This window comes from Pararge aegeria, chromosome 4 (genome assembly GCF_905163445.1).
Source record: "Pararge aegeria chromosome 4, ilParAegt1.1, whole genome shotgun sequence".
NCBI classification, from domain to species: domain Eukaryota; kingdom Metazoa; phylum Arthropoda; class Insecta; order Lepidoptera; family Nymphalidae; genus Pararge; species Pararge aegeria.
Genome location: NC_053183.1, coordinates 1417381 through 1444150, shown reverse-complemented (window position 1 = coordinate 1444150; position 26770 = coordinate 1417381). Strand labels below are relative to the sequence as shown.

Here is a 26770-nt window from a genome sequence, read left to right as displayed (position 1 = left end):
CTTGACTTCAATCTCACCTGCTGGTAAGTGGATGATGCAGTCTAAGATGGTAACAGGCTATCCTGTGAGGGTTATGGCAAGTTATATAAAACCCATACTCTGATCACTCAACAGCTCTCATTGCAAAGGGGGTGGTCAAAAATATTTGCCTCATGTTTACAGGTCTTTATTTTGTTCAACATTACACACAAAGTTTAACCTTCAGGGCTAATTTAACAAAGTCTGGGTCACAACACAAGATATATTTATCCCAGTGCATTACTGTTCAATATTCTAGTTCTAGTAGCTGCGGGTCATGAATCTGCAGAATTTCTACAAAAGACTGATATTTAGAAATTTTTGTCCATTGATAGGAGACAACATCAAATATTGACCACAACGGTTCACTTATCAAAATTAAAGTAGAAAAGGTAAAATATGTCTCAAAGCAACTGTACTTTGCAATATTCCACCTATTAGAGTCAATTCATCAACATCAGCTTATTGCCGTGTCTCCAAGTTGCAAAGTCACCAAGTCTGCAATGTAGAGAACTAGTATAAGAGAATGTCTAGCATTGAATACATAATATAGATAAAGTAACATCAAATATTAACCAGCACAGTTCTCTACTTAACAAAAGGAAAGTCAAAAAGGTACAATAGGTCTTACTGCATTACTTTGCAGTATTCCAGCATGTAAGCATTAATATACAATTGCTGGTGACACTAAGTTTCTGGTCACCAAGACTGCAGAACTCTCATAAGAGACTGTCCAACAGTGAATCCCCATACGCAGAAACAACCTAGAATATTACCAACACAGTTCATAACTTAATTAAATCAAAGTAGAAAAGGTTCAATATGTATGGTATTGACCAAAGAGACTGGTAGGATGCTGCGGGGAAACCAGTAAAACCTGTGTCACAAACATGGGGTATGAGGTGGATTGGCCCTTACAGAGGATTAATGGCGGCTTCTCATTAAATATATATATATATATATATGGTATTGTGAAGGCCGCAATCGAGGCTCCTCTACATGAATGCGCAAGAAAGGCAACTGTTGAGGAAGAGTGGAAACGGATTTTAAAGCGAGCCACAACACCCAGATGACGTCTACGACCAGTCTGTCAAGACTAACAACTGAGAAAAAGAGACAACATCAAATATAAACCACCATGGTTAACTAATTAAAAAAATTAAATACAAATAGGTCACAGTGCATTACTTTGCACTAGCTATTAGACTTAACTCATCAACATCAGCATTAATGTTTGCTGTGTCCCCAAGTTGCAGATCACCAAGACTTCAATGTACAGAACTCGCACAATCCAAGAATGCAATGTACAGAACTCGCACAAACCAAGGCTGCAATGTACAGAACTCGCACAACCAAGGCTGCAATGCACAGAACTTGCACAAAAGTATGTCTAGCAGTGAATACCTATAGGTAGAGACAACATCAAGTATTAACCATCACAGTTCAGTATTTTAACAAAGTCCAGTTCAAAATGGTACAATTTGTCTCAGTGCATTGTTGTCCAATATGTCAGCTATTTTAGTGAGTGCATCGGCCTGTATTACGGCTGCATCTGCAAGTTTCTTCAATGCCTCTGCCTGGACTTGAGCAGCTTCAGAATTCTTTGCAGCTGTGTTAGCTCTCTGTTCTTCAGCTCTCGCACGGGCTAGGTCTGCATCAACTCGCTTCTTCTCTATTTCTATTAACCATTTGGGGTATATACCTGAATAGAGAAAGCATTATTTACCACAATAGCACTTAAATTTATCGTCATTCATTCTTATTTCTTCAACCTACGAATAAACTGCAATTCACTCAACTTACCATGAAGGACTGGTTCGTTTTCTTCACTTAAATTATCATCAAATTCCTCGTTTGAGTCTTCATTGTCATTGGATTCATCTGTAAAATATTGGATAGAAGCAGGTATTACTTTGCGGAAATACTTACGAAAATTAAGCTTAATTTTAATAATCATCAGTGAAAGTTTAGCTTAATTTTCATAATCGTCTGTGAAAGTTAAGCTGTATAGTTATCAAACGTTCGTCCGTGTTATTTTTTATTTTTAAAGCATTTTATGTTGCGTTTTCTAGTAAATAATCAGGTTTAGTTATGTGTAGAGTATTTCTAAAAATATCTGTTCTGTTTAGGTTAGTAGTCCTTACATTTTTAAACTAGCGATAATTTACATTTTGTACAAATACACTTGAAGTTAAAGCTATATATTTGAAGAAAAATAAATGCGCTGCGATAATTATGCTACCCACTTTTTGTTTACCGGCGCTCCAATCAAATTATTGAACACAAAAGCTGCAATTGCGATTTAACTATGATTGATAGATATATTCCCTCGTATTTTTTTGTAGGTTATAAACAGTACTATAATCATGTGGTACATATTTTTTATGTATCATTAATAAGTTTTCTCAGCGCACACCAAGTATGTATTTAATAGCAAAATTAGCTACTTTGAGTTAAATTATTGCAATTATCTTAAGGATATCTATTTTTTTTAATTTATTATAACTTATGTTCTTCGTGGTACTTTATAGCTTTCTTTGTCAAAGAAATGGTTAAAATCGGTTCAGTACTTATGGAACCTATTTGGGTACAGACAAACAACAAACACCCTTCCTGTCCCCACATAGGCATCTACACTGTCCATGATCACTTTCAATCTTTCCTCTTTATAATATTGATATAGATTTGTTTTAATATATATGGGATTTAACACAGCATCCCTTTGGCTACCTTAACCTGCAATTAAAGCAGCAAATTTTGATCTTTACAAACGGTATATTCATAAGAGTCTAGTGATAACAATATACATATTCAAGGCATAAAGGTGATGAAGGTCAATCTCTAAACATGGGGATCTGTATCGATTGAGTTTGTATGGCGCATCTTGTAGGAAACATGATTAACTGATTCAAAAAATAATTATGATAAATATATCCACGAAGTTAAAAAAAATATATAAATACTAGTTGCCCGCGACATTAAATTTAGGTGTAGTTGTACGGAAAATTTTAAGTTGTGTATTCTAATATAAAAAAAATTGCATAAACAATATCTGAAAAGAACTGTCTGATCAGTCTCAGGTCTCACTTACAAAAAATAGTAATCGTTATAGGACGAATCGAAATCGCATTGTTAGTTGATTTATATGCTAAAGGTTAACGAAGAACATTTCTAACATTTTTTATATAGTCCTTGTGTAAAATCGTCAAACTTTTTCATTACCTCTCCCAAAGGAACTGGGCTTAATTTGGGGATAAAAAGTATCCTATATTAATTCTATTACCTCCAAGAATATGTTTCCAAATTTTCATGATGATTGATTCAGTAGTTTTTGCGTGAAAGCGTAACATACAAACTTACATTCACATTTATAATATTAGTAGGGATTGTCTGTGAATAATAATATCTAGATATTGTACACATTGTATCTAAACTGTCGGTAACTGAATGGTATATCCTCAACAAAATGATCCTTATAAAAAGTAAAAAGGGAAATTCCACTTGGTGCTGAGGTGTTTTAGTTATTTCATGCCTACCTGATTGCCTGTCACTGCTCTCGCTGAGATTGCAAGCAAATGAATTGTGGCTGTTTCCATTGTAGCCCTCTAGTTTTACCTCTGCTCCATAATTCTGCAAATAAAACTTTTATTAACTTTTGCACATTAAAAAAATATAATACCTGATCAAATTTAAAATTCATTTATTTCAAGTAGGCCTAATACAAGCAATTTTGAAACGTCAAGTCTGTCCGTGTGTAGTGACTCTACCACCGGTTCGGAAGGCAGATTCTACCGAGAAGAAGCAGGCAAGAAACTCAGCAGTTGCTTTTTCATAATTTACATTTTACATTTTAACATTCATTTTTCTATCTTGTGAGAGATGAAAGCGGAGCCGATGCTTACAAGCAACCTTGTCATTAAGTAACTCATCAATTGTATAATAACCTCACTGTAATAAATGTGTTTTAACACATTCTTTAAACTCATGCATTGGTAGGTCCAAAATTACCTTAGGAATCATATTATAAAAGCGTACTTGTGCATCATCAATGAGTATTTTTAACTTTTTGAACTCATTTCACCCCAATAGTTCAATAGCATTTCACCTAAGGATGAATAATTTTTTGGCAGCGTAGCTGAAGCATTGAAGCAGTGATAGTGCATTGGATAGGAGCTCAACTTCACTTTTGGGGGCCCGAGTTCTACTCCCAGCATACACCTCTAACTTTTCGAAGTTATGTGCGTTTTAAGTAATTAAAATATCGCTTGCTTCAAGTGCGAAGGGAAAAATAGCAAGGAAACTTGAATGCTTGAGAGTTCTACATAATGTTTTCAAAGGTGTGCGGAGTCCACCTGTCTGCACTGGGCCAGACGGATGGTGGATGAGGCCTTAAACCCTTCTCATTGTAGGAGGAGGCCTGTGCTCTGTTAGTGGGCTGGTAATGGGTTGATTTGATGGTGATGATGATTAATTCTTTGCAGTAATACTCACATTGTTAAAAGGCTCAACAGGGTCCTTGACGATCTTTCTTTCAAATTGTGGACCCAATATAATGAGTGCCCTCTTCTCTAATCTTGATAGTGGCTTTATTGGTGTATCTGACAAGGAGCCAGCTGTTTTTGTCTTTTTCAGAGCATTGACTTTCTTTTTCAACTTAGCTTTGAAGTCACTCCAGTACTGCAAAAAATTATAGTAATCCTACTAATATTATAAATGTGAAAGTGTGGATGTTTGTTACTCAATCACTCAAAAACGGCTGAACGGATTCGGATGAAATTTGACATGCATGTAGCCTTTGACATGGAAAAGAATAAAGGCTACCTTTTATCCCGGGAAATAAGAGAGTTCCCGCGGGAACAAAAAAACCTTAATCCATGCGAACGAAGTTGCGGGTATCAGTTAGTATTTTATAAAGTACATTTACATCACAATGGAAATTATTATTTGTTTCACTAACAAATTGAAGGGTTATAATTAATATCAAGCCCAAGAGCAAAAAGGAATGAAGTATAAAAATTAATGTGGCATCATAAATTAGTATATACTATTTAATTTTAAGAAGAACTATAATTTAGTTTGTACCCAGATTAACAATCAGATTTACACTCTCATGGAAGCTAAAGAATATAATATAAACAACTAGCTGTTGCCCACGACTTTGTCCGCATTTGATTTTGTTTTTTGATGTGGCATTCAATTTATATGTAGTTCTTAAAAAAATTTAAGTATTCAATATCACTAAGTCTTAAATGAGGGGTTTGCTGCTGTTCGCTGAGGAGTTCTGTCCTCCATCTCCAATCATATTCATCAAATCTACACAAAGTTTAGGCAACATTAAACACTTATTATAGCCTCTATAGTACAACAATAATTATTTATTTTGTTATAATTTGTCGGAGTTATGGTGTACAATAGTCAAATACTTTCATCCCCTCTCCCAAAGGAACCTAGATTAATTTCGGGATAAAAAGTATCCTATATTACTTCTAACACTTCCAAGAATATGTGTACAAAGTTTCATGAGGATTGGTTAAGTAGTTTTTGCGTGAAAGCGTAACAAAAAACTTACATTGACATTTATAATAATAGTAGGCATAAGTGACGTTGAATAAAAACTTTGAATTGATCCTTTTAACATATTATGGCAGCCAAGTAAAAAAAAAAGGCAGCCAAATTTCGCATAGACTTAAACTGCTGTTTTTTAATTAAATTAAGATACAAACACTTCAGAGCCATCTACAAGTATCACATCCAATTATTTAGTTGTTCAACAGCACTTGGTTTTCTTAAATCGCAAAAACCAATGTAGAGTAGGGAAGTAACTAGCTGAAGGCCACGGATAGACACGGACAAGATAAAATAAATAAATGGATAATAATTTTTCTTTTCGATGCAGATTATAAGGTTCCAAACGGTAGCTACAAATATTAAGAAAACAAACCTTGCTCCAGCCGTCTGTTGTCTTCTTGGTCCCGATTGAGTTATTCAACACCCGAGTCAAGTCACACCATAATGTTTTTGAAGTATGCCTTGCCTCTAAGGTGCGTAAATTGCCTATCGCAAATTCAACGTGTAGACCCATAAAGTCAATTAATTTTTTCACCTGAGCGTATGAGACGTTGCGTGAGGAACTCAGATTATAGGTCATTTTGTTTTATTTGATATCTTGTAACAAAATAATCGAAGTATTTCTACATGACTAAGATAAGTTTTTTTTTAACACTTTTCATAGAATTGAAATATTTTCAATGATCTAGTATAAAATATCAACAACAAGAAGAATAGGTAAACACCATTTTCCTGTGATCATTTCGGTTATTTTTTTCTAGACTATGACTATGACTATGACACTAAATCAAAATGTCAAAACATTGGAATCACAGACACACAAACACAACATGTTGTTAGCATCAAAGAGTATAATATCCGTTATCAATACATTTTTATTTTATTTTAACCGTATTACCGGTTATAACTCTTGAAAGTTGGCAGCCCGCTGTACTTTTACTTATAGCGATGCTAGAAAGGTCAATAATAAGTATATAATATAGTATCGGTCAATATCGTATAAATATAAAAAAAATATATAAATTGACATCAAAAAATTAATATCGTCCACTGACATCCAGTCCAATTAAACCTTGATACTTCTCGTTTCTATGTGCAGTATTCAATATGTGGATTCGGTAGGTATCAGCCTATCTGCGGGAGGTTACAGTAGAATAATGTCTAAACGAAGCTAGCCCATCCGCAGCCTATTAACATCCCACAGCTGGACCCTCTCTCTTATAGGAAAGATGGTTTAAGAACATAGACCAACCACGCTCGCAATGCGGGTTGGTGGGATTTAACCACTTTTATCACAAGTAATTTATATAAATACAAACCAAGACGAACGGTTTAGCATGCTCTCCGCGGCACAGGAGTTAAATTTAATATAACTATTTCCCAACTCCCGGGCTGGTACGGAAATTTTGTTTAAAAAAAAAGCAATACCTGGTGGCGCACTACTCTAGTAAAGAGACAATTTTTGGGCTGACCTGGGATTTAATCCAAGACCTCGGGATCCATAGTATACGAAGCTATACTCGACTCAAAGCTTGAATTAGAGTGTACCTAAGGCTACCTTCCCGTGGCTACTCTGGTCCGTGACCTCAAAAACTATCGATATTTCGATAAATCGGTTTTTTTCTACAAGTCTATTATTAAGTACGTACTTCGTACGCTAGGTTGTACGTCTATGACAGCATTCCTGATTCCTGAGTTTCCCAAAGTTCGGAAATAACATTTGTCTATCTTTTACAATATTTATTTGAAAATTGTGTTAATTTTTGAATAAATTATTGTGTAATTAATATTTATACAATAAAAAATACATTTCACATCATCGAAACAGTTAATGATAAAATGGCAACAAACATTGTGTATCTGCTATGCGCGAGTATGCGCGAAGAAAATTAAGAAAAAATAAAAAAAAGAAAAGAAATGGCAGTTACTAGAGAGAAAGAAAATTGTACAAGAAAAATTAATGGAAATATACCCGCGTTATCGCTTAATAGTGCTAATATGTCGACGTCTACCGACAGTGACGACGTAGCAGATCCGACATATGAAATAAGAAACATTCAGAGTATAATAAATGTGACTCGGGAAAACATTGACGCTTTGAACGCGAAATTCGCTGGTTTGCAGCACCCTCCTTCTTTATACTTGTCGGAATATCAGGAGCTGACTGCCAAGTTGCATAACTTGGAGCTTAGGGAGCAAACTCTACGTGAATTATTACAGTGTGACTCGCCGGACCGAAGCGAGGAGTACCCTTGGCAAGATGACTCTAAAAAGTACGATACCCTCACCCGGCAGCCTAAAGTGTTCTTACGGGCTCATTTACCGAACCAGCAGCGTACCAGCGTGCAGGTGAAGGATGGGGTGACACTCCGGGAGGCGCTCATGAAGGCGTTAAAACTAAGGAACTTGACTTGTGAAATGTGTGAAGTGGTTCGGACAGGCAATAATGAAGTGATACCTTGGGATATCGACATAACTATGATAGATGCTGAGGAGGTTAGTGTTTTTACATTACTGTTAGAACTCGTGCAGATAGGCCTATTAGAGGACATTGCCAATCCAAAGCAGCAGTTTTTCAGACTACAATCTATATTTCACTCTGTGGCATCTTTCAAGTGGTATTTGCCCAGCTTTGGGACATGAGTAATTACTTAAGGCTATTTTCACACACTAATGTGGTTATTATTTTCTGGTAGTTTCAAACCTGTCTGAGATTTTACTTGCATGAAACATCCAGAAGCAATCTTATTGTGTGTGAGGTGCGGCTCACAGGATATATTTGAGGAGCTATTAATGGTTTGTATTTATAAGCTATACATTATCCGTAAATATAACTTCAGATCATATGTGTGTCTTATCATGAGTAATTATAGGTAATTATTATTTTTGGGAACATCTTGAAGGCAGTATCTATATTACCTGACTGTTATTTGAGATTTAGGTTAACAACCCACCTAGAGACTGTAATTAAGATGTCTATTCAAGAGAGTCTGTAAGAGATACATTTTAAGAAGAAAATAATGATGGTGTATAATCAATATATAATTGATAATTTAATTTATTTACATAAAAATATAACAAAATTTAAAATATTAGAAATAAAAATAAACTTATACAGCCAAAACTGCACTACACAGTTTTGGCTGTAAATTATTAGTAAATAATTCAAGGGTATTCTATATATTACATATATTCAATATATCATTTTATAACAAATTACTGGATGTAAGTTTTGAGATGTCTCTCAATAAGTTCAAAGTTTATGTAAAACGTAAGATTACAAGAATGATAAAACAGCTTGGGTATGAATTGCTCTAACTTCATAGCTAAATATTTATTTGACTGTGAGTCAGTGATAGCATAAAGAAAACCCCAGCCAATATTGTTGTGGGCTCTTCTTAGTCCAGGAAGCATTTGAAACCACCCTGTTTTATGTTAAAAATGCGTCACGCCAAAAATGGACAGTCCCATGTTTTCATTCAATTTAGAAAATTTGTTCCTTTTATAGTATGAATTGTTATCTGATAAGGAAGTCTTTAAAATGTATCCCTAAAGGGATGAAAAGGAAACCCCTAAAGGGTTGCAAGAATTTATGGAAGTACTATGTTTTTAAAGATTAGCATTCAAATCCGTATAGTTACATGGAATACATCAAAAATTGTTTTTATACAATAAAGAGAGAATTGGCGATAAAAGTTGGTATCTGTTAATGGTATGTTACAAATTGCACAAAGACCAATATGATTCTTTAACTGTGTAGGAATTTTTGTGCAAGAGCATTTTTCTTTCATAGGCCATAATAAGACAGACTAATAAATATCTACATAAAGTTATTGGTGAGTAAACATTTTTAATTTTTGCAAATCCAACCAGGAGCACTTAATTTGCGAGCTTGATTAATTTGAGAGTTTTTTTTTGTTTGTTCTAATATTGAATATATAAAGTTATCGCAGAAAAACAAATTGTGTGTCTAGCAAAGTTTACAAAGCGAAATCTCCCAGTGCGTGCCTTTCCATATCTATAATATCACATTTTATATAATGCATCAACTTGGTCACCCAACAGGTTACCCCTCTGCCTGCAATTAAACGGTTGTCTCGAATTTTCTAGCACGCCAGTACTGTCCATGAGTATACGTATATAGTCCATGCCTATTTTTTGACTCAATTAATTCCATCATCAGTGCTCTATAACAGACCACTACTGGACTAAAGGTCTCTCCAATGGGAGGGTTCGCCAATAATCTAAGGAGGTCGATAGCAGTAATAGCACAGAAGACGCTGCTGTCCGTTTCCCGGAAAAAGGAAGAGGAGTGGTAACATTTGTATTCTGAATTGCCATCACCACATAGCACTTTTTACATAATCTGTATTCTTAATTATATGGAAGGAAAGAGGGAGTAAAGAATATAATGTTCAGTTTTGTTACAAGCAAAAGTTTAGCTGTCAATGGTACTTTAAATAAGAAGCATTTAAGTCCAGTTTACTATGATATATTAAAGCATGTTTTGGACCATAAAAATCTATTTGACATTTACAGCTGATAAACACCCTGGCGCTGTGATCTATGATCCTATAATTTATGAGATGTCTCCATAGCCTTGTAGGCTTCGGCCGTAGCTAGCTACCCTACGAAAAATACGAGCCGCCGGCGATTTAGCGTTCCATTACGATGTCGCTTAGTAATCTACTAGGGGCATGGGTTTATGCGAACTGCAATATCCCTAACAGTTTAGCCGGCTTCAAACTTAGACTGCATTATAAAATGATATTGCAGTAAAGAGCTAACTTGTTTGTTATATTTTAAACTAAGATTTTCGTGGTTAAAAAACATTTTATAAATATAGTTCAACGGGTACATACCGCGATAATATTTTTGGATTTGTCGATATTTCGACCCAGTTGCATTGATCGTGGTCACGACGGGACTCAAGTCGTCGGGACGGGAGTCTGGTTTAAAATCTTTAATAACTTGTAGTAGAATAAAAAAAATGCTTAATTTAGTTGCATCTGATGCATAGGTATTTAATGTTATCTTGCTGATTCGTATGTTTTGTCAATTTCAGGTGACAGTGCGTATACTAGACAAGCTGCCAATAATGTCGCACATGTCTCACCAGTTCACCAGAAAGACTTTCTTCACATTAGCGTTCTGCGAGTGCTGTAGGCGGCTTCTGTTCAACGGCTTCTACTGCTCACAGTGCAACTTCAAGTTCCATCAGCGTTGCGCTGACAAAGTGCCCAGTATTTGCCATCAGGTGGGCGTGTATTTTTGTTACTGATGTATGGCTCAGTTGGTGATATAGATTTCATAATAATCCTTCCTTATTCCTTTCTTCCTTCCTTTCCTTTCCTTTCCTTTCCTTTCCTTTCCTTTCCTTTCCTTTCCTTTCCTTTCCTTTCCTTTCCTTTCCTTTCCTTTCCTTTCCTTTCCTTTCCTTTCCTTTCCTTTCCTTCCTTTTCCTTTCCTTAATATTATAAATGTGAATGTAAGTTTGTTTGTTACGCTTTCACGCAAAAACTACTTAACCGATCCTCATGAAACTTAGTACACATATTCTTGAAAGTTTTAGAAGTAATATAGGATACTTTTTATTAAGCTAGGTTCATTTGGGAGAGGAGATGAAAGTGTGTGACGATTTTACACCATAACTCCGACAAATTATAACCGATTTAAATAATTATTTTTGTACTATAGAGGTTTTAATATGTGTTTAATTTATCCCGAACTTTGTGTAGATCTGAATGTGGTTGGAGATAGAGAACAGAACTCGTCATTTAAGGCTTAGCGATACTGAATATTTTAAATTTTTTTAGAACTACAACTAAATTGAATGCCACATCAAAAAACAAAATCAAACGCAGACGAAGTCACGGGCAACAGCTAGTATGATAATAATAATGTTTATTTCCATAAAAATCCTAAGTCTTAAACAATATAGTAAAAGGTTTTCTTATTTTATAGGATGGGGCATCCATGAAATCATAAATAATTATTTTACTACAAGCTTCTGAAGATAAACTAAGAAACCTTGTATTTCAGCTTCAGTGCCTTCACCCTTCTCGGGTTATTTAGATATAGATATAGATGTGCTACCTAGAGGCAGACATAGGATGCTATCATCGTCTTAATCAATAGCAGTAGTAGTATAGCTTTTTGTGACAGAGCTCGTATGGGAATGTACTACCCCCATTTCTGTCGCCAAGCAGCTTAATTGTGTTCCGGTGTGAAAGCCCTTTATAAAAGGAATGTTCCTTGGATGCCCTGCGAAGTGTTTGTCGCTCTGTTGAAAAAAAAGCGGTATAATTTTGATATTGCCGACTTTTTATTTCAGAATTACCATTTCCTTATTTTTAGATCACCAAGGTATGCAGTTTAAACCGGCATTAAAATTAACTCGACGGCCTAGATAGAGGCCTTGAATTTCGGAATAGAAACATCCAACCCACTTAGGGTTGGGTGTTCGGAAATTCTCAACAATCGAGTAAAGAAATCGCCACTGTCCATTCTCATTGCCAATGCATTTTAGAACACGAACACGTTAGCGTACTCTATGAGAATTTTTGAACAGAAACGTCCAACCCACTCCGGGTTGGGGTAGGTTAAGTTAGTAATGGTTTTTTAGAGCACGAACACGTTAAAAATTATTTAAAAATAATTGCACTAAAAATTATCCGTTACATTACAGGTTAGAATGACAGACGCGTATTACGCCGCGTTGCTGGCGAAAAATCCAGAGACACATCCCGGATTCATATATCTACCACAGAGTTTTGGATACCATCAGAACAAGTAAGTTCTTTAAATTATTACATGTATTTTAGTTTTAAAACCAGCCTTAGGTTACTAATGACACAATTCCACTTATAAGTAGTCACAGCATTCACTGGTTGGTATATAAGAAAACTTGATTTAACAAAGGAATTTAAATGAAAGATATAAAGTTCTTGTTGTTTCTCAGTCAAAAAAATCTACCCTTTTTCCAAACAAAAAAATACAACATATTATATTGTGATGCAGAAAGAAATCCGACATATACGCCCATGCAATTGTATAAATCTTGCATCTCTTTTTTTTTTGATTGAGCAATCGATTGCGAAAATACCTTATGTCGGAATCACACTGCGTTATGAGCTGTTTGCAAAAATATTTTTACTATGCCAAATACGGTACTATATGATTGCATACACTTGGACCACTCATTTTATCGCTGCCAGTCTGCAGTCCTTGCTGATATGGCTGTATGCGCGTGCGCCGTATGCGGGCTAGTAACGAACGAATAGCTCAAAACACAGCGCGGTTTCATCTTTATCGGCACCGAGAGTAACAATAGTCAAATAAAGATCCGACAAAGCCGTCTAGGGAATGCTCCCTTATTCGCCTCGGTAGTAAACTAATACACCTACATACACACACATACAACATAACCTAATGTCGCGACGCTGTCATGGCGATGTCGGCATTTACCACGCGATCAAAGGCGTCGAACTACGGACTCTATGTTACATTGAGATATGGGGCTGCGCGAGCGTTTCTCACGCATTATCTTGCGACAGAACGCCTCTTCCAAAGGATAGCAGAGGTCGGTGCATAAGCTAACATATTATCATGAGGTGTTAGAGACAAAGACCTTGGAGGCAATGAAAGTAAAAGACACAATTTGTACCTTTATGAAAGTTATACTTAATTTGCTATACTGCGCGAGAAGTAGGACAATCTGTATGTAATTTATAAACATCTTCGCTCCGAAACCGGAAATATTAAGTCAACAGTGACTTAACAATTATTATTCAGTGTAAAGTCAACATCTCAAAGGACGCTCCGGTTTCGGAGCCAAGCGAGCGTAGAGGGTACATTTCCGAAGACCTGTTTAGTGTGGAGTATAAAAATTGAAGAAATTATAAATTACACCGTACAGATTCTCCTGCTTTTCGCGGAGTATAGCAAATTAAGCTTAATTCCCATAATATATCATGGAATTACGCAAAGTGACGCCACCTTCTATCCATCATTAACAACTTGTACCTCCAAACTCACTTATCCTACTTGGCTCAAAATAACTGTTTCAATAACCTGCATCGCAACCACAACTGCAATACAACTAAAGAAAAAAAATGAACATGTTCAGGTCTGTCTCCCCGGCCAAGAAGATGAAGGACTTTGACGTTAGCTGGTGAATATCACGAATAGCCTATAACATTCAAACTTACCCTGCACTGTATATAGCTAGCACTTCCTTACACCCAGCCACTGCTAAATCCTCACAAGTCGGTTCAAACAGAATATCTCTGCTCGGAAATACGAATATACGATCATTTGAAAAGGCACTAATATGATCTAGAGAAATAATTATAATTTAAAGTAAAGTATATTTTATTTTACAAGAAAACATTGACAGCCCTAACCAATTATAACGACGTTTTTAGGCGTTATGTGTGTGCTTTGGGCGAATTATTATTTGAAGCCGTTAATCATTTTTCTGTCGCATCGTTATCCGTGACCGCGTGGTGATCCTCTGTAGCCGAAAACTTTGTAGCCGAGATAGTAAATAGTACCTGCTAACAGTTTAGAAGATTTTCTCGCAGCTGCGCGCTTATTCTTCACTTTCGGGGGGCCGATTTAGAATCCGCATTCGCACCTCTAACTTATTTAAGTTATGTGCGTTTTAAGTGTATAAAAATATCACTTGATTCAACGGTGAAGGAAAACATCATGAGGAAACCTGCATGCCTGAGTTCTACATGATGTTCCCAAAGGTAAGTGGAGTCCACCAATCAACACTGGGTCAGCGTGGTGGACTAAGGCCTTAACCCCTTCTCACTGTGGGAGGAGACCTGTAGTGGGCCGGTAATGGGACGATATGATGATGATAACACGGTTTCTGTATGTTCTTAATTCTGTTGCTTTATAAAAACATCGCGCTGGTAATTGTTTAGGACTGTCTTGTTCGTGACGCTGCTGGCACCATTTAACGAACTGCATTGGGCGTTTGTTTGAATATGGTACCCAATTGAACTATCGTACAAATAGAAAACACTTAGTAACTAAACTCACCCGAGTGTTGTCATACATATTTGGTCTTATTAATATACGGCATAACGTCGGAATAGTTATGAAGTTTTTTGTCACTTTTCAACTGACCTAGCGGTGAAAAAACACTGCGCTATGGCACGTTTATTATTAATATAAGGCGCTTTATATTTACCTGTCTGTGTTTGAACCGACTCTCGCCTCGGCCTTAAATGTTTTTAGTATTTAGTTCCCAACTAAGTCTAATTTTATTGTCGGCACTACAAGTCTTCGTCATCAACTCACTTTTATCCAGGGCTGCCAACCATACTCTAAAATAGAGTATTGTACTGTATAATCTGTAATACTCATGGAGTACCCTAATATATTATTTTGAACACAATGTTTGCTATATATGTATGCAACTGTCATAACTCAAAAATGTTACTGTACTGTAGATTTAGAATGTTCGGAGTCATACAATTCCTCTTAAAATTATGTGCCACAATATATATATATATATATACTCTTTTAATAATTCAAATAAAAGTACTCTTTTGATATAAGAAGGTAAATGTTTTTTTGCCTTCACAAATAATATATACTCTACTTCATTTTTAAAAAGTTGGCACCTCTGCTTTTATATATCTGTCTTGTACATGACATATACGCTTTCACGAAAACCATCCATCACTTCTTTATCTCCCTCTCCTTCTTTGTTTTTCAACACCATTATGTAACATGCTTCTGGTAACTTGATTTTCTTCCTTCTGCTTTACATGACTATGCCAGCCTCCATATCTTCTATCACAGGCGCTTCTTTTAAACTTCCCATAGTATATAGTATATCGTACATAGTATATAGGACTCTTATCTGCTTTCGGAACCTGTGGTAGAGTACAGACAGACTTACTTGTCGCTTCAAAAATTAGGCCTACTTGAAATAAATTAATTTTGAATTTCATCTTATCATACAAAGCCTACTTCTATTAGATACTCTGTAACATAGCGATGTGTAACGTGTGTTAATCCAGTGAATAAACAAGCTTCAAATATGTGCGTAGGACATTACAACGCCCGTGTCTCGAAAAGTACAAAGAACTTCCGCGCTTACACACACATTTAAAGCGATGTAACCAACACATAATTATAGCACTTGTGTTGTAACTTGTAGTGAGAGAAAGTACTATAGTTAAATAATTAACTCAATTTTAATGGCACTCATTCAAATATCACAATATGCCAAAAACGGTGGAGAATCGTACGTCATGCAGTTTTAAAGATTTGCTTCGTCTGGAAATTGTTAAAAGAATTGTTGTAGGCAACAACACCCTCGGTCGCTGAACCAACAAGACAGATCGAACTCCGCGCCCAACGTCTGCATCAACATGGTCCAACGGCCGATGACGCTAGCTGAGCACCAGCGGAAGCAAAACCAGGTACACCTTAATGCTGCTACTCTAGTTACCTAGTAGACTTGATATGGCAGGCTACATTTTGATTGGTCAATCACTCAGCCGGAAGACCACTTGCGGTGATTCCCCGTTGATATTGCCCACAGATATACCGCCATCAGACATAGTATGATAGGCCAAATTTTGATAGGCCCAGTTAACAGATTATTTGCGGGAATTCCCCGATTATATTTCCCATAGATATACCCTCCTTCATATCGTCTTAATCGGATGCTCGGTGATTTAGGTGATACCTAGAGAACAAATACGTTTCACGAAGTTTTATCGTAAAGTTTAGGGGACTCGTTAACGATAGATGAAAAAAAATGTTTTTTAAATTTTTTAATAAACTTAAATCCATACGAAAAATTAAAAATATGATTATTAAACAATAGCTAAGATGACTTGGGCATGAGCACATAACTTGGAAAAGTTAGAGGTGCGTGCTAGGATTCGAACTCGGGCCCCCGAAAGTGAAGACGAAGTACTGCCCACTGAGCTGTCACCGCTTCATAGATACAAATAAATAAATATACAACGGCAATACACACATCGCCATCTTGCCCCAAAGTAAGCTTATCTTGCTTGCTATAAACACCCAGAAACTGAAAAACATTCATGCTCATCACACAAACCTTTTCCAGTAGTGGGAATCGAACCCACGGCCTTGGGCTCAGGAAGCAGGGTCGCTGTTAACTGCTCCAATCGGCCGTCTAATAAATAATATAAGTCTAGTAAATGAATGATTTTAGCGTTTGAAATGTGACATGTACGTATTGTCTGCAGAGCAACAACTCCCCACAGTCGTCAAATTATCTGACATCGGGGCGAAACAACAACGATGACAAGGATAAGGGCGAACAACAGAGCCAGAGCACTCAGGTACCAACTATCAGTAGCCTGTAAAAGTTGGTTTATCCATAATTACCATACTGGGCAGAAGGGATGGTGATCGCAGCAGATGGTAGTATATTCCCTTAATCGCCTCGTACGATACCCGCGGGGCGCGGGAAGAGGTGAAGTGGTGATGTGGGGTCCTGTATTCTGATCCGCGTTCACCACATGGTCAATAATAATAAGGTATTCATTAAAAAGAGTTTTTTTTTAATAGATGCCAACGTATTTTACATTTATCACCCTTGCATCTTAAGCGGAATCAGTATCAGGTGCCAATTGTGAGATTTTCTACCAATTTTTTACTTATTCGAACGCGTGTAAGTTAATTACGTTTTGTATGGAATCGAAAGAGCACCAACTAGTGGCAATAATGTGTCCCAGTGGTCAAAGTCAAAGTCAAATATTTCTTTATTCAAATAGGCACATAGATGGCACTTTTGATGCGTTATTATATACAAAATGTGTACATTGCAGTGAGTAGTGATGGCGATAACTAAAACTAAAGCTACGAGGGTTCCAATCGCGCCCTGGTCTAAGAAGAAGCCCACAACAAACTTAGCCGGGTGTTCTTTTTGCTATCACCATCTCACATATTGTACATAAGTATTGTTGATAAGTTTGATTCGGTGCACGCAGGCGTCCCCCACGGGCACTCTGCGACCGCGGAGGGCGCGCGCGCGTTCAGCAGACGAGTCGTGGAAGCACGCGCTGTCGCCGCGCGAGAGCTACGACGACTGGGTCATACACGCGGACGAGATCCTCATCGGCGCCAGGATAGGTGAGCTGGCAACATGTTATAATCAATTTTGATATATTGAGGGTCTTAAATCTTAAAATCGACCAATATGCCGTCACGGCAAACGATATGACGATCTAGGAGATCGTCGTGCCGACTAGCTGCTGCGTTTGAGTACCGTATAAAGTTTTATTTTAATTAAATTGATAATTATTTAGTATAATTATACTACGACAATACACACTACGCCATCTAGCCCCAAAGTAAGCGTAGTTTGTGTTATGCGTACTAAGATGACTGATGAAAATTTTTATTAATAATATAAATAAATTCTAAAGACACTGAAAAGCATTCATGTTCATCACACAACATTTTCTCCCTGAGAGAATGCGACCCATAGCCTTGACTCAAAAAGCGGGGTCGCTGCCCGCTGCGCTAATCGGACGTCCAAAATTAGTGACGGTCAACTTGTTTTTTTTTTTTTTTAAAACTCGAGAACCAATATTGAATGTTTTTAATTTTTTGATACGTGGCAGGTTCGGGAAGCTTCGGAACAGTATACAAGGCGCACTGGCACGGGCCGGTGGCGGTGAAGACACTCAACGTGAAAACACCCACGCCGGCGCAGTTGCAGGCGTTCAAAAACGAGGTGAGAATGCACCAGTAACGTTTCATATTATGTTAATGATATAATTCTTATAAAAACGTGATTTGTTGACAAAATACCTGTTTACTTTATTGAAGGTTAAACAGAAAAATTAGATCCCACTTCTGATGTCAAAACTAGAATATCGTTAACATATTATATATACTAGCGGACCCACCCGACTTCGTCTGCGAATAAGTCGACTTAAAAAATAGGCGTATGTCCAATATAAATGAATCCTAGCTAGATCGATTTATCGCCACCGAAACCCCCTGTATACTAAATTTCATGAAAATTGTTGGAGCCGATTCCGAGATTCCAATTATATGTATATATACAAGAATTGCTCGTTTAAAGATATAAGATAAATATAAATAAAAAACGTGTGTACTTATGTACAGACTTGTTATCGGACAACCAACTTTCACTGGACATTAAAATTTGAGATTTTTGTACAATTGAATCAATGAAATCACGAGAATGAGCCCGCAATAATAATTAATAATTTTTGACAATAGTAACTGAGTGACTATACTATTGGCTAACTTCAGGGCGTCGGTTTTTGGTGACAGTGTGCGCACGCAGTGTAAAAGTTTACTTTCATTATTTTTTCGTAACGCGCCAAAAGAAGTGTGATTTCAAAAAAATCATAAAGTATTATAAAAGTTAGCGGCGAGCGTGAGCCCTTACGCTAACTTCTCGGGCGGTCTTGTATAACCGTTTCCCTTGCCGGGTACCCAGGTGGCGGTTCTGCGCAAGACGCGGCACTGCAACATCTTGCTGTTCATGGGCTGCGTGTCGAAGCCGTCGCTGGCCATCGTGACCCAGTGGTGCGAGGGCTCGTCGCTGTACCAGCACCTGCACGTACTCGAGACCCCGCTGCCAATGTTGCACCTCATCGACGTGGCGCGCCAGACCGCACAGGGCATGGACTACCTGCACGCCAAGAACATCATCCACAGGTGCGTGTGAGCACCTACACGTGCTGGAGAAAACAGGTCGAAGATGAGTTTCCTAGGTGGTGGCCGCTGAGATGAATTCCATGGCGTTGGAATCATTGGATCGCACGGCTGCCCGCGCGAGTCTTCTCCACTTTTGGCGGTTGCATTCCACCACTGTTGTCTTGGTGTGTCTACAACGAGTAGGTGACCCTCTTGCCCTTTTTCCTCCAACCTGTCTGTGCACCACCGATCGTTCAATCGACCCCTCATTCCTTGAGATTTGTGCCAAAAAAGAAGGATGAGTGGGACAAGCAAAAGTTTAGCACCTAAAGAGACATCGCTCTTCGAGAAGTAAGAAGCGGAAGAGCGTGTGGAGGTTTTCAGGTTGATGGACACATTTCGAAATCCAAGCCGGGATACCCAAGCAATCGTCAGGACATCGTCGATCTTTACAAGAAATGACGATTCAAACCCGAACAAGCTTCGTAGCTTCTGATATAGATGATAAATATGTAGCTGCAACACCAAACTGGGGATACCATTTTGTTCTCACCAGATTTCAGAAATGCCTCTTCAAACTGTTCCCTCGAAACACTGGTTTTTAAGACTTAGTTTACAAATATTTACATGTTAATATGTTTTACATAGTGATAAACAACAAAAAATACCGGGTCAATTATCATCATAACATCCCATTGCTGAATAAAGACCTTCTAGAGTTAAAAAGAGAGTTTGAATGCGTACACTCCTAAACTGGTATTAACATATTTTTTTCTACTTACAGGGACCTGAAATCAAACAATATATTTTTAAGAGATGACTGGTCAGTAAAAATAGGAGACTTCGGACTTGCTACCGCCAAAGTGCGGTGGTCAGGTATGTACCGTTTAATGATAAACGGTGTAATCAATAAGTAAACAATCAATCAGTTTTGGACAATCTACCGAGATTGTCCAAAAATCCAATATTATTACTGTTTATCTAGAAAAATGATGCCGAATCGGTCAAAACTATTACAATTTCATTTTATTACGACCAAGGGTCATAAAACTCAATATTTCAATTTAGCAAAACAAAATTATGGGGCATACATAAGTTATATTATTAATTTAAAAATTATGCCAAAATCTGAAGTTAAAAAAAAGCGCGCACGCACTGCACTACGGAGTTATATTGTATTGCTTTGTGTTATAATAATTATTGAAGGGAAATTAGAACCGTTGTGATTTTAAACTCGATGTAACGCAATGCTTCACGATCAAGAAAGAAACAGATTTATAGACGACAAATGTATAGAATATATTACACATCTTCTTTCGTATTTAAGTTACCAAGGAAACCGAATAATATCTAGATAAAGAAACAAACACATAAATGTATAGGACAGAGTGAGATAGAAAACATTATACATTTTTTTTACTATTCTAGTTACAATGGAAACTAAATAATAAACCATACATTTATCCTAATAGTTCTGATACTTTACATCTACTTTACAGAAGTTATTTAGGATTAAGGATTTTTTATTAGTTACTTTCAGTACGTATACATTACATGTACGTATTACGTATTAAACGTACGAAAGTGTGTCTGTTTCGTTTCTTTGTTTGTCCATAAAGACACACCAGACCAAAACGCATTAGAGTTGTGTGGTTGGTCTGTGTTCTAAAATCTTATACAACGTGTAATTGAAAACCGAAATATTACTTTACAAAGTCCTTAGAGTTAAATTATGTACTGTATCTGAGACTTATCTTTGAAACCGAAATCGCATTATTAGGTACGCTTCACGTAGCGTAGGTACTATACGCATGTCGGTGGGACTTAGAATGCTTTGAATTCGTTTCTATGGAAAAATATAATCTTATAATAGACTAAACAGCTTTCGCTGATGCGTCTAAATCATTTTTTGTGCTCTTTGTCTTTTGATGTTTGTCCAGTCTGTTCTTAAATTGATTCAGTGATACTGCAGTCACTAAATCTTCAGGCAAGGCATACCACATTTGTGTAACTCTATTGCTGATAAAGCGCTTGGAAGGATTAGACGGTGCCTGCTGAAATCCAAGTTTGAGAACATAGCCCCTTAATCTGGGTTTACTCTTTTTTGGAAATATTTCCTCAAAATTTGGAATGTTGTAATACTTATTTAATATTTTATACAGGCCGTTTCCTTATGAAGTATACTTATGCATTCTTCAATACTTTTTCTCGATTCGGTTACACGTTGTATATGAGAGCTCGGCGCTGCCTGTGAAGCGATGACCTTGATGGGTTACTTCTGTCGCAGACTCGTCGACGCTGGGCGGCATCCAGTGGCAACAGCCTACGGGCTCCATCCTGTGGATGGCGCCCGAGGTCATCCGCATGGACGAGCCGGTGCCATACACGTTCCGCTCCGACGTGTACGCGTACGGCGTCGTGCTCTTCGAGCTGATGGCGGGCGAGCTGCCGTACAACCACCTCAACAACAAGGACCAGGTGAGGCGCACTGGCTAGCAGGTCCTATGTCGAAGCACCCGGGTTTTAAAGACATTCACAACAGGTGACACTTCTTCAAGACTTCTTCTCCTCCTGGACTTATCTCCGTACTTGGTCGGCCGGAACCGTCCGTTGTACGACGTACCACGTGCGAGCGCTTACGGTGCACTGTGGGAGATTGCAGACTCCGCAAAATGGCTGCGGAGACGCCGCTGCACTTAATCTGTTCCTGCCCAGCGTTTATTCATAAACGCAGCATACCCACAAAGTCAGCCAGTGTCCATGGTAACGTTAGATACGCCCTCTGTACATTCCACCAGAATTATAGTACGGTCCTGCTACTATAGTGTTTACACACTCAAACACATAAAGGGCAAGAGTTCACCAAGTTTAGGCTGATATTTTGATTCGTTACAGAGAATAACAACGCTGGTAACAATTGTCTATAAAAGCTTTGATCGCGTCGTCGGTGTTTTGCGGTCCGTTTGCGAGTGCCTTACGCCGCCGCGACCGTGCGATGCACCCGTCGAATCGCCTGGCCCCCCGCGCGTCTCCTCCCGTGCTTACAAACGAGTATATCGTTCCCGCACATGATTACTGACTTTGAAGAAACATTCATTATTTTCAGATCCTATGGATGGTAGGGCGGGGTCTATTAAGGCCGGACGTCCGACGTCTAAGACAAGACGCGCCGCAAGCGCTGAAAAGGCTATTCGAAGACTGTATAAAATTCGACCGCGAACAGAGGCCTCTGTTCAGACAGATCCTAGCCTCCCTCGAGTCTATGCTTCGGGCGATGCCGAAGATCACCCGAAGCGCTTCGGAGCCGAATTTGAACAGACAGCTGCACGCTTCGGACGACTACTTGAGCTATAGCTGCGCTTCGCCGAAGACGCCGGTCAATTTCCAGTTCAATACTGACACGAGTTTTCCCGCCTTTTATGGGTGAGTTTCTTTACTTTTATTTAACTACACCAACTGCGGTGATAGCCCATTAGTAAGACTATGACTTTACTTTCGGGGGGCCGGGTTTAATTAAATAGCAGCACGCACCTCTAACTTTTCTAAGTTAGGTGTGTTTTAAGCAACTAAAATATCACTTGCTCGGTGAAGGATAAAATTGTGAGGCAACCTGGACTCCACCAATCCGCACTGGGCCAGCATGGTGGACAGCATTAACCCATTCTCATTGTGGAAGGAGACCCGTGCCCTGTATTTGGCCGGTAATGGTTTGATATGATGATGACGTCACCAGAGAGTCAACAGGCTGGACAAAGAAATACCAGACTGATTATCTTAGTACTTTAGCCTACCTTTTCGATCCTAATACTACATACCAAAATTTTAGAACTATTCTCGGCTGATTTTTGGCACGAGGCTTAGGGAACCTAGATCTTATAATTACCTAACGACCCGTCCCAGCTTTGCACGGATATAAATAAAAAAAAAAAACAAGTAAAGTTACTGCCGGCCGTTTTGAAGGCCGATTGGCGCGGTTTGCAGCGACCCTGCTTTCTGAGTCCAAGGCCGTGGGTTCGATTCCCACTAATGGAAAATGTTTGTGTGATGAGCATGAATGTTTTTCAGTGTCTGGGTGTTTATATTCTAAGTATTAATGTATATTATTTATAAAAATATTCATCAGTCATCTTAGTACCATTAACACAAGCTACACTTTAAATGGGGCTAGACGGCGATGTGTGTATTGTCGCAGTATATTTATTACCGACGGCCGAGTGGCGCAGTGGGCAGCGACCCTGCTTTCTGAGTCCAAGGCCGTGGGTTCGATTCCCACAACTGGAGAGTGTTTGTGTGATGAACATGAATGTTTTTCAGTGTCTGGGTGTTTATCTGTATATTATAAGTATTTATGTGTATTATATTCATAAAAAAAATATTCATCAGCTATCTCAGTACCCATAACACAAGCTACGCTTACTTTGGGGCTAGATGGCGATGTGTGTATTGTCGTAGTATATTTATTATTATTGTTATTTATTTATTTACTGCCATGTACGGTTATTAGCGTTGTGTCCCTGGAACAACGAAGGAACGTGAGAACCAGTATTTCGCACGCACACATGTCTATAGCCTGCGTAACACGCGGTCACTGTACACCAATTATATCTGGATGAGTAGTTTCATGGAGCCAACATTCAAACTGTTCGTTTTTACAAAACGTTTTTTTTTTTTATATATTACATTGCAAGTTAGCCCTAGCCTGCAATCTCAGTCATGCATAAGAGTTTGCAGTAAAACGGTATTCTGACGTTTCTCGGTTTTACCATATATAGAACACTAGCTGTTGCCCGCAACTTCGTCTGCGTTTGGTTTCGTTTTTTGATTTCATGCATTCAATTTAGTTGTAAGTCTAAAAAAAATTAAGGTATTCAGTATAGCTAAGCCTTAATTTAGGGGTTTGCTGCTGTCCGCTGAGGAGTTCTGTCCTCTATCTGCAACCACATTCAGAACTACACAAAGTTTGAGCAAAATTAAACACATATTTATAACCTCTCATAGTAAAAAAATAATTATTTAAATCGGTTATAATTTGTCGGAGTTATGGTGTAAAATCGTCAAACACTTTCATCCCCTCTCCCAAAGAAACCGAGCTTATTGTCGGGTTAAAAATTCCTATATTATCATATCCTATATTACTTCCAACACTTCCAAGAATATGTGTACAAAGTTTCATGAGGATCGGTTAAGTAGTTTTTGCGTGAAAGCGTAACAAACAAACTTACATATACATTTATAATATTAGTAGGGAAGTTAGGATTAGTAGGGATACTCTATCGAGATGCCAATAATTTAATTTATTTATGTTGTTTTTTATTTGTTTCCAGTATCCCAGTGCCTAGCCAACGACACACGTAGGGGAAACCCCGGGCCTCACAGACAACGAGTCCTGCGGTATCCACCAGCCTTAGCACTCTGCGATCTCAACAAAACTTAATTATTTGTTTATTATCGACCGCATACAAATTGAAAAGAACTATTATACTTGAAGAGTCATACGTTCGTCCGGTTCAGATAAGTCCAGTCGCTAGTCCCAGTCAGTTAAAAAAAAGATTAAATGGGTGACATCTGTTTTATTCGAATTTTAATGCAGTTACTAGCATGCTACTGGAATCATGTGAACTGGCCATTACGACGCTTAACTTAAAGTTGATAAGAAATACGTTCGAGGAGCGGGAGTCGAATGAGGTGGGGAATAGGGTATGTGACTGTTTTTTTGTTCATTGTCTCAAATGAACCGTAATGCTATTTTTTAATTTTGGATTTTGAAATTAAAAAAATAAATTCAAATAAATAAAAATGGTGCTAAAATCGTCGGTTTGGGGTCACGTGACTGCAATGGCGTCACAAGTCTACAAAAATGTAAAAACGGAAGTAAATTGCAGTGTCACTGGTTAAATTCTATTTTTGAAGTACGTTGTGAGAATCCGGGATCACGTTGTCACGCACGATTATGCTCTTTAAGTCTTTATTAATAAAGTACTTTCTAACAACAGCGATACCACATTATTTACAGTCTGAAGACGTCACAAGACAGCAAACAGAGAGTCAACCAATCGTGTAATCCAAAAATTCATTATATTTTTTAGGTTTATGAATTGACATAATACAGAAAATCTTTAAGGATAACACCAGCACACGTGATATTTTAAATACAGTCTAATAGCCTATTCCCGCGCACTAACGAAACGCGACGCGTGTTGAGTCAAATTTACACTCTTACTTTTAATACCACGAGAAATAACTCATTTTCTCTTGTATTTCTATTAAAAAAATGATTAGAAATAATTAAATCGTGGCACGCATGTTCTTACAGGGGCCTTTTTACATTGACTTTAAGTAAAAAAGTGTTTTGTAAGCAAGGGTTGAGTTTGTCGACGATAACTCCTCGTTATGCATTATATTTATTTGAACGTTGTAAATAATCTTTAGTAAATTTAATTTAATTAAACTATGTTTTTATTCTTATTAATTACAGTTAACTTATGAAATTACATCTTATTGCTTGGTGTTAGATTTTCAACCTTTGTCTATTCGATTCGATCGCATAAAAGTTATATACGATTTGTATAGAATGGGAAGAGCGCCATGTAGTTACAATACTGGAAAACAGTATTTGTAAAACTATTAACACCACTGGGAAATAGTTATAAAAATTACACTGTGTTGTACCAACAGATTTTTGTTATTATTGGGGAAGAATTGTAATCAAATTTAAGCTTTAAAACGATACAATTAAGTTCCCTTTTATACCGATGTTCAAGTATTTCCACACTCGAAAACGACGCCTCGATTTCGAGCTGGAAAATCTTGTACTAAGGCTACTGGTCTGGCGAGAGGCTTCGGCCGTTGCTATTTATAACCTTACCGACGAAGACTAAGTGGGAACTCTTAGCGATTAAGCGTTCCAGTACGATGACGCGTAGAAACTATAGGGGTTATAAAACTGTCATACCTCCAACAGGTTGGCCGGCTACCATCTTAAACTCCATCAGGATTGCAGACAAAGGCTAACTTGTCGTAAAATAAAATAAAAAAAACAATACTGGGAAACAGTATTGTCATTATACGGCGCTCTTTACATTGGATACAATCGTAGTTAAATTTCACGCGATCGAATAGGTATCCAGAAAGTCTCATACTAGGCATACTCCGTCTTAACACACATTATGAAGATAGTTTATATTCTAACAAGGTTATTTCTTGTCAACTGAGACTGTATTTGTCTTGTGTTTGTGTAACTGGTGTAAACCGAATACTGTGAAAACTATGTGATAAAATTATTGGTACATTAGTTTTTTAATATTTCGAGGCGTATTTTTTGACTAAACACTATCGAAACTAGCCAATTCGCGGGAAAAAAAGTTAGTTTTAGTCATGATCATCTAGGAGGGGAAAAAAGCCTTATAAATTGTATCTGTGCCTGCAGAACGAAAGTGACTTTCTAATAGCATTAAATTTAATTGCTATTACAGTTCCTATTGTTTATATTTTCTAACATGTC

The 26770-nt window shown here is 37.6% G+C and overlaps 2 protein-coding genes across 3 annotated transcripts; one reads left to right on the top strand and one right to left on the bottom strand.

The window, feature by feature from the left end:
- Positions 1 to 150: 150 nt before the first annotated feature.
- On the bottom strand, positions 151 to 6338 carry LOC120637588. Of its 2 annotated transcripts, none has more exons than XM_039909428.1 (5): positions 5960 to 6338; positions 4510 to 4716; positions 3555 to 3648; positions 1822 to 1899; positions 151 to 1720 (listed from the first exon to the last, which is right to left on the bottom strand). In XM_039909428.1, exons 1-5 carry the CDS (start codon positions 6164 to 6166, stop codon positions 1485 to 1487), a joined length of 822 nt encoding a protein of 273 aa, XP_039765362.1. In that variant the 5' UTR covers positions 6167 to 6338; the 3' UTR covers positions 151 to 1484. The 2 variants fall into 2 exon arrangements, with proteins under 2 accessions (XP_039765362.1, XP_039765363.1); XM_039909429.1 differs by having other exon boundaries at positions 4510 to 4695.
- A 937-nt stretch (positions 6339 to 7275) lies between these two features.
- Positions 7276 to 26740, top strand: LOC120637587 (raf homolog serine/threonine-protein kinase Raf). Its single transcript, XM_039909427.1, has 12 exons — positions 7276 to 8082; positions 10652 to 10843; positions 12275 to 12378; positions 15917 to 16034; positions 16836 to 16931; positions 17583 to 17724; positions 18219 to 18331; positions 19070 to 19290; positions 20054 to 20145; positions 21557 to 21747; positions 22376 to 22692; positions 24594 to 26740. Exons 1-12 carry the CDS (start codon positions 7504 to 7506, stop codon positions 24622 to 24624), a joined length of 2196 nt encoding a protein of 731 aa, XP_039765361.1. The 5' UTR covers positions 7276 to 7503; the 3' UTR covers positions 24625 to 26740.
- The last annotated feature ends 30 nt before the right edge of the window (positions 26741 to 26770 follow it).

What these genes read in the sequence shown, in the direction of transcription:
- LOC120637587 (XM_039909427.1), top strand. Translation starts at nt 7,504, where the DNA reads ATGGCAGTTACTAGAGAGAAAGAAAATTGTACAAGAAAAATTAATGGA. An exon ending in CCTCATCGGCGCCAGGATAG is followed by an intron (nt 17,725 to 18,218) that starts GTGAGCTGGCAA and finishes GATACGTGGCAG; the next exon opens with GTTCGGGAAGCTTCGGAACA. An exon ending in AGTTTTCCCGCCTTTTATGG is followed by an intron (nt 22,693 to 24,593) that starts GTGAGTTTCTTT and finishes ATTTGTTTCCAG; the next exon opens with TATCCCAGTGCCTAGCCAAC.
- LOC120637588 (XM_039909428.1), bottom strand. Translation starts at nt 6,166, where the DNA reads ATGACCTATAATCTGAGTTCCTCACGCAACGTCTCATACGCTCAGGTG. An exon ending in GAGCAGTGACAGGCAATCAG is followed by an intron (nt 1,900 to 3,554) that starts GTAGGCATGAAA and finishes AATATTTTACAG; the next exon opens with ATGAATCCAATGACAATGAA. An exon ending in AAACGAACCAGTCCTTCATG is followed by an intron (nt 1,721 to 1,821) that starts GTAAGTTGAGTG and finishes TTCTCTATTCAG; the next exon opens with GTATATACCCCAAATGGTTA.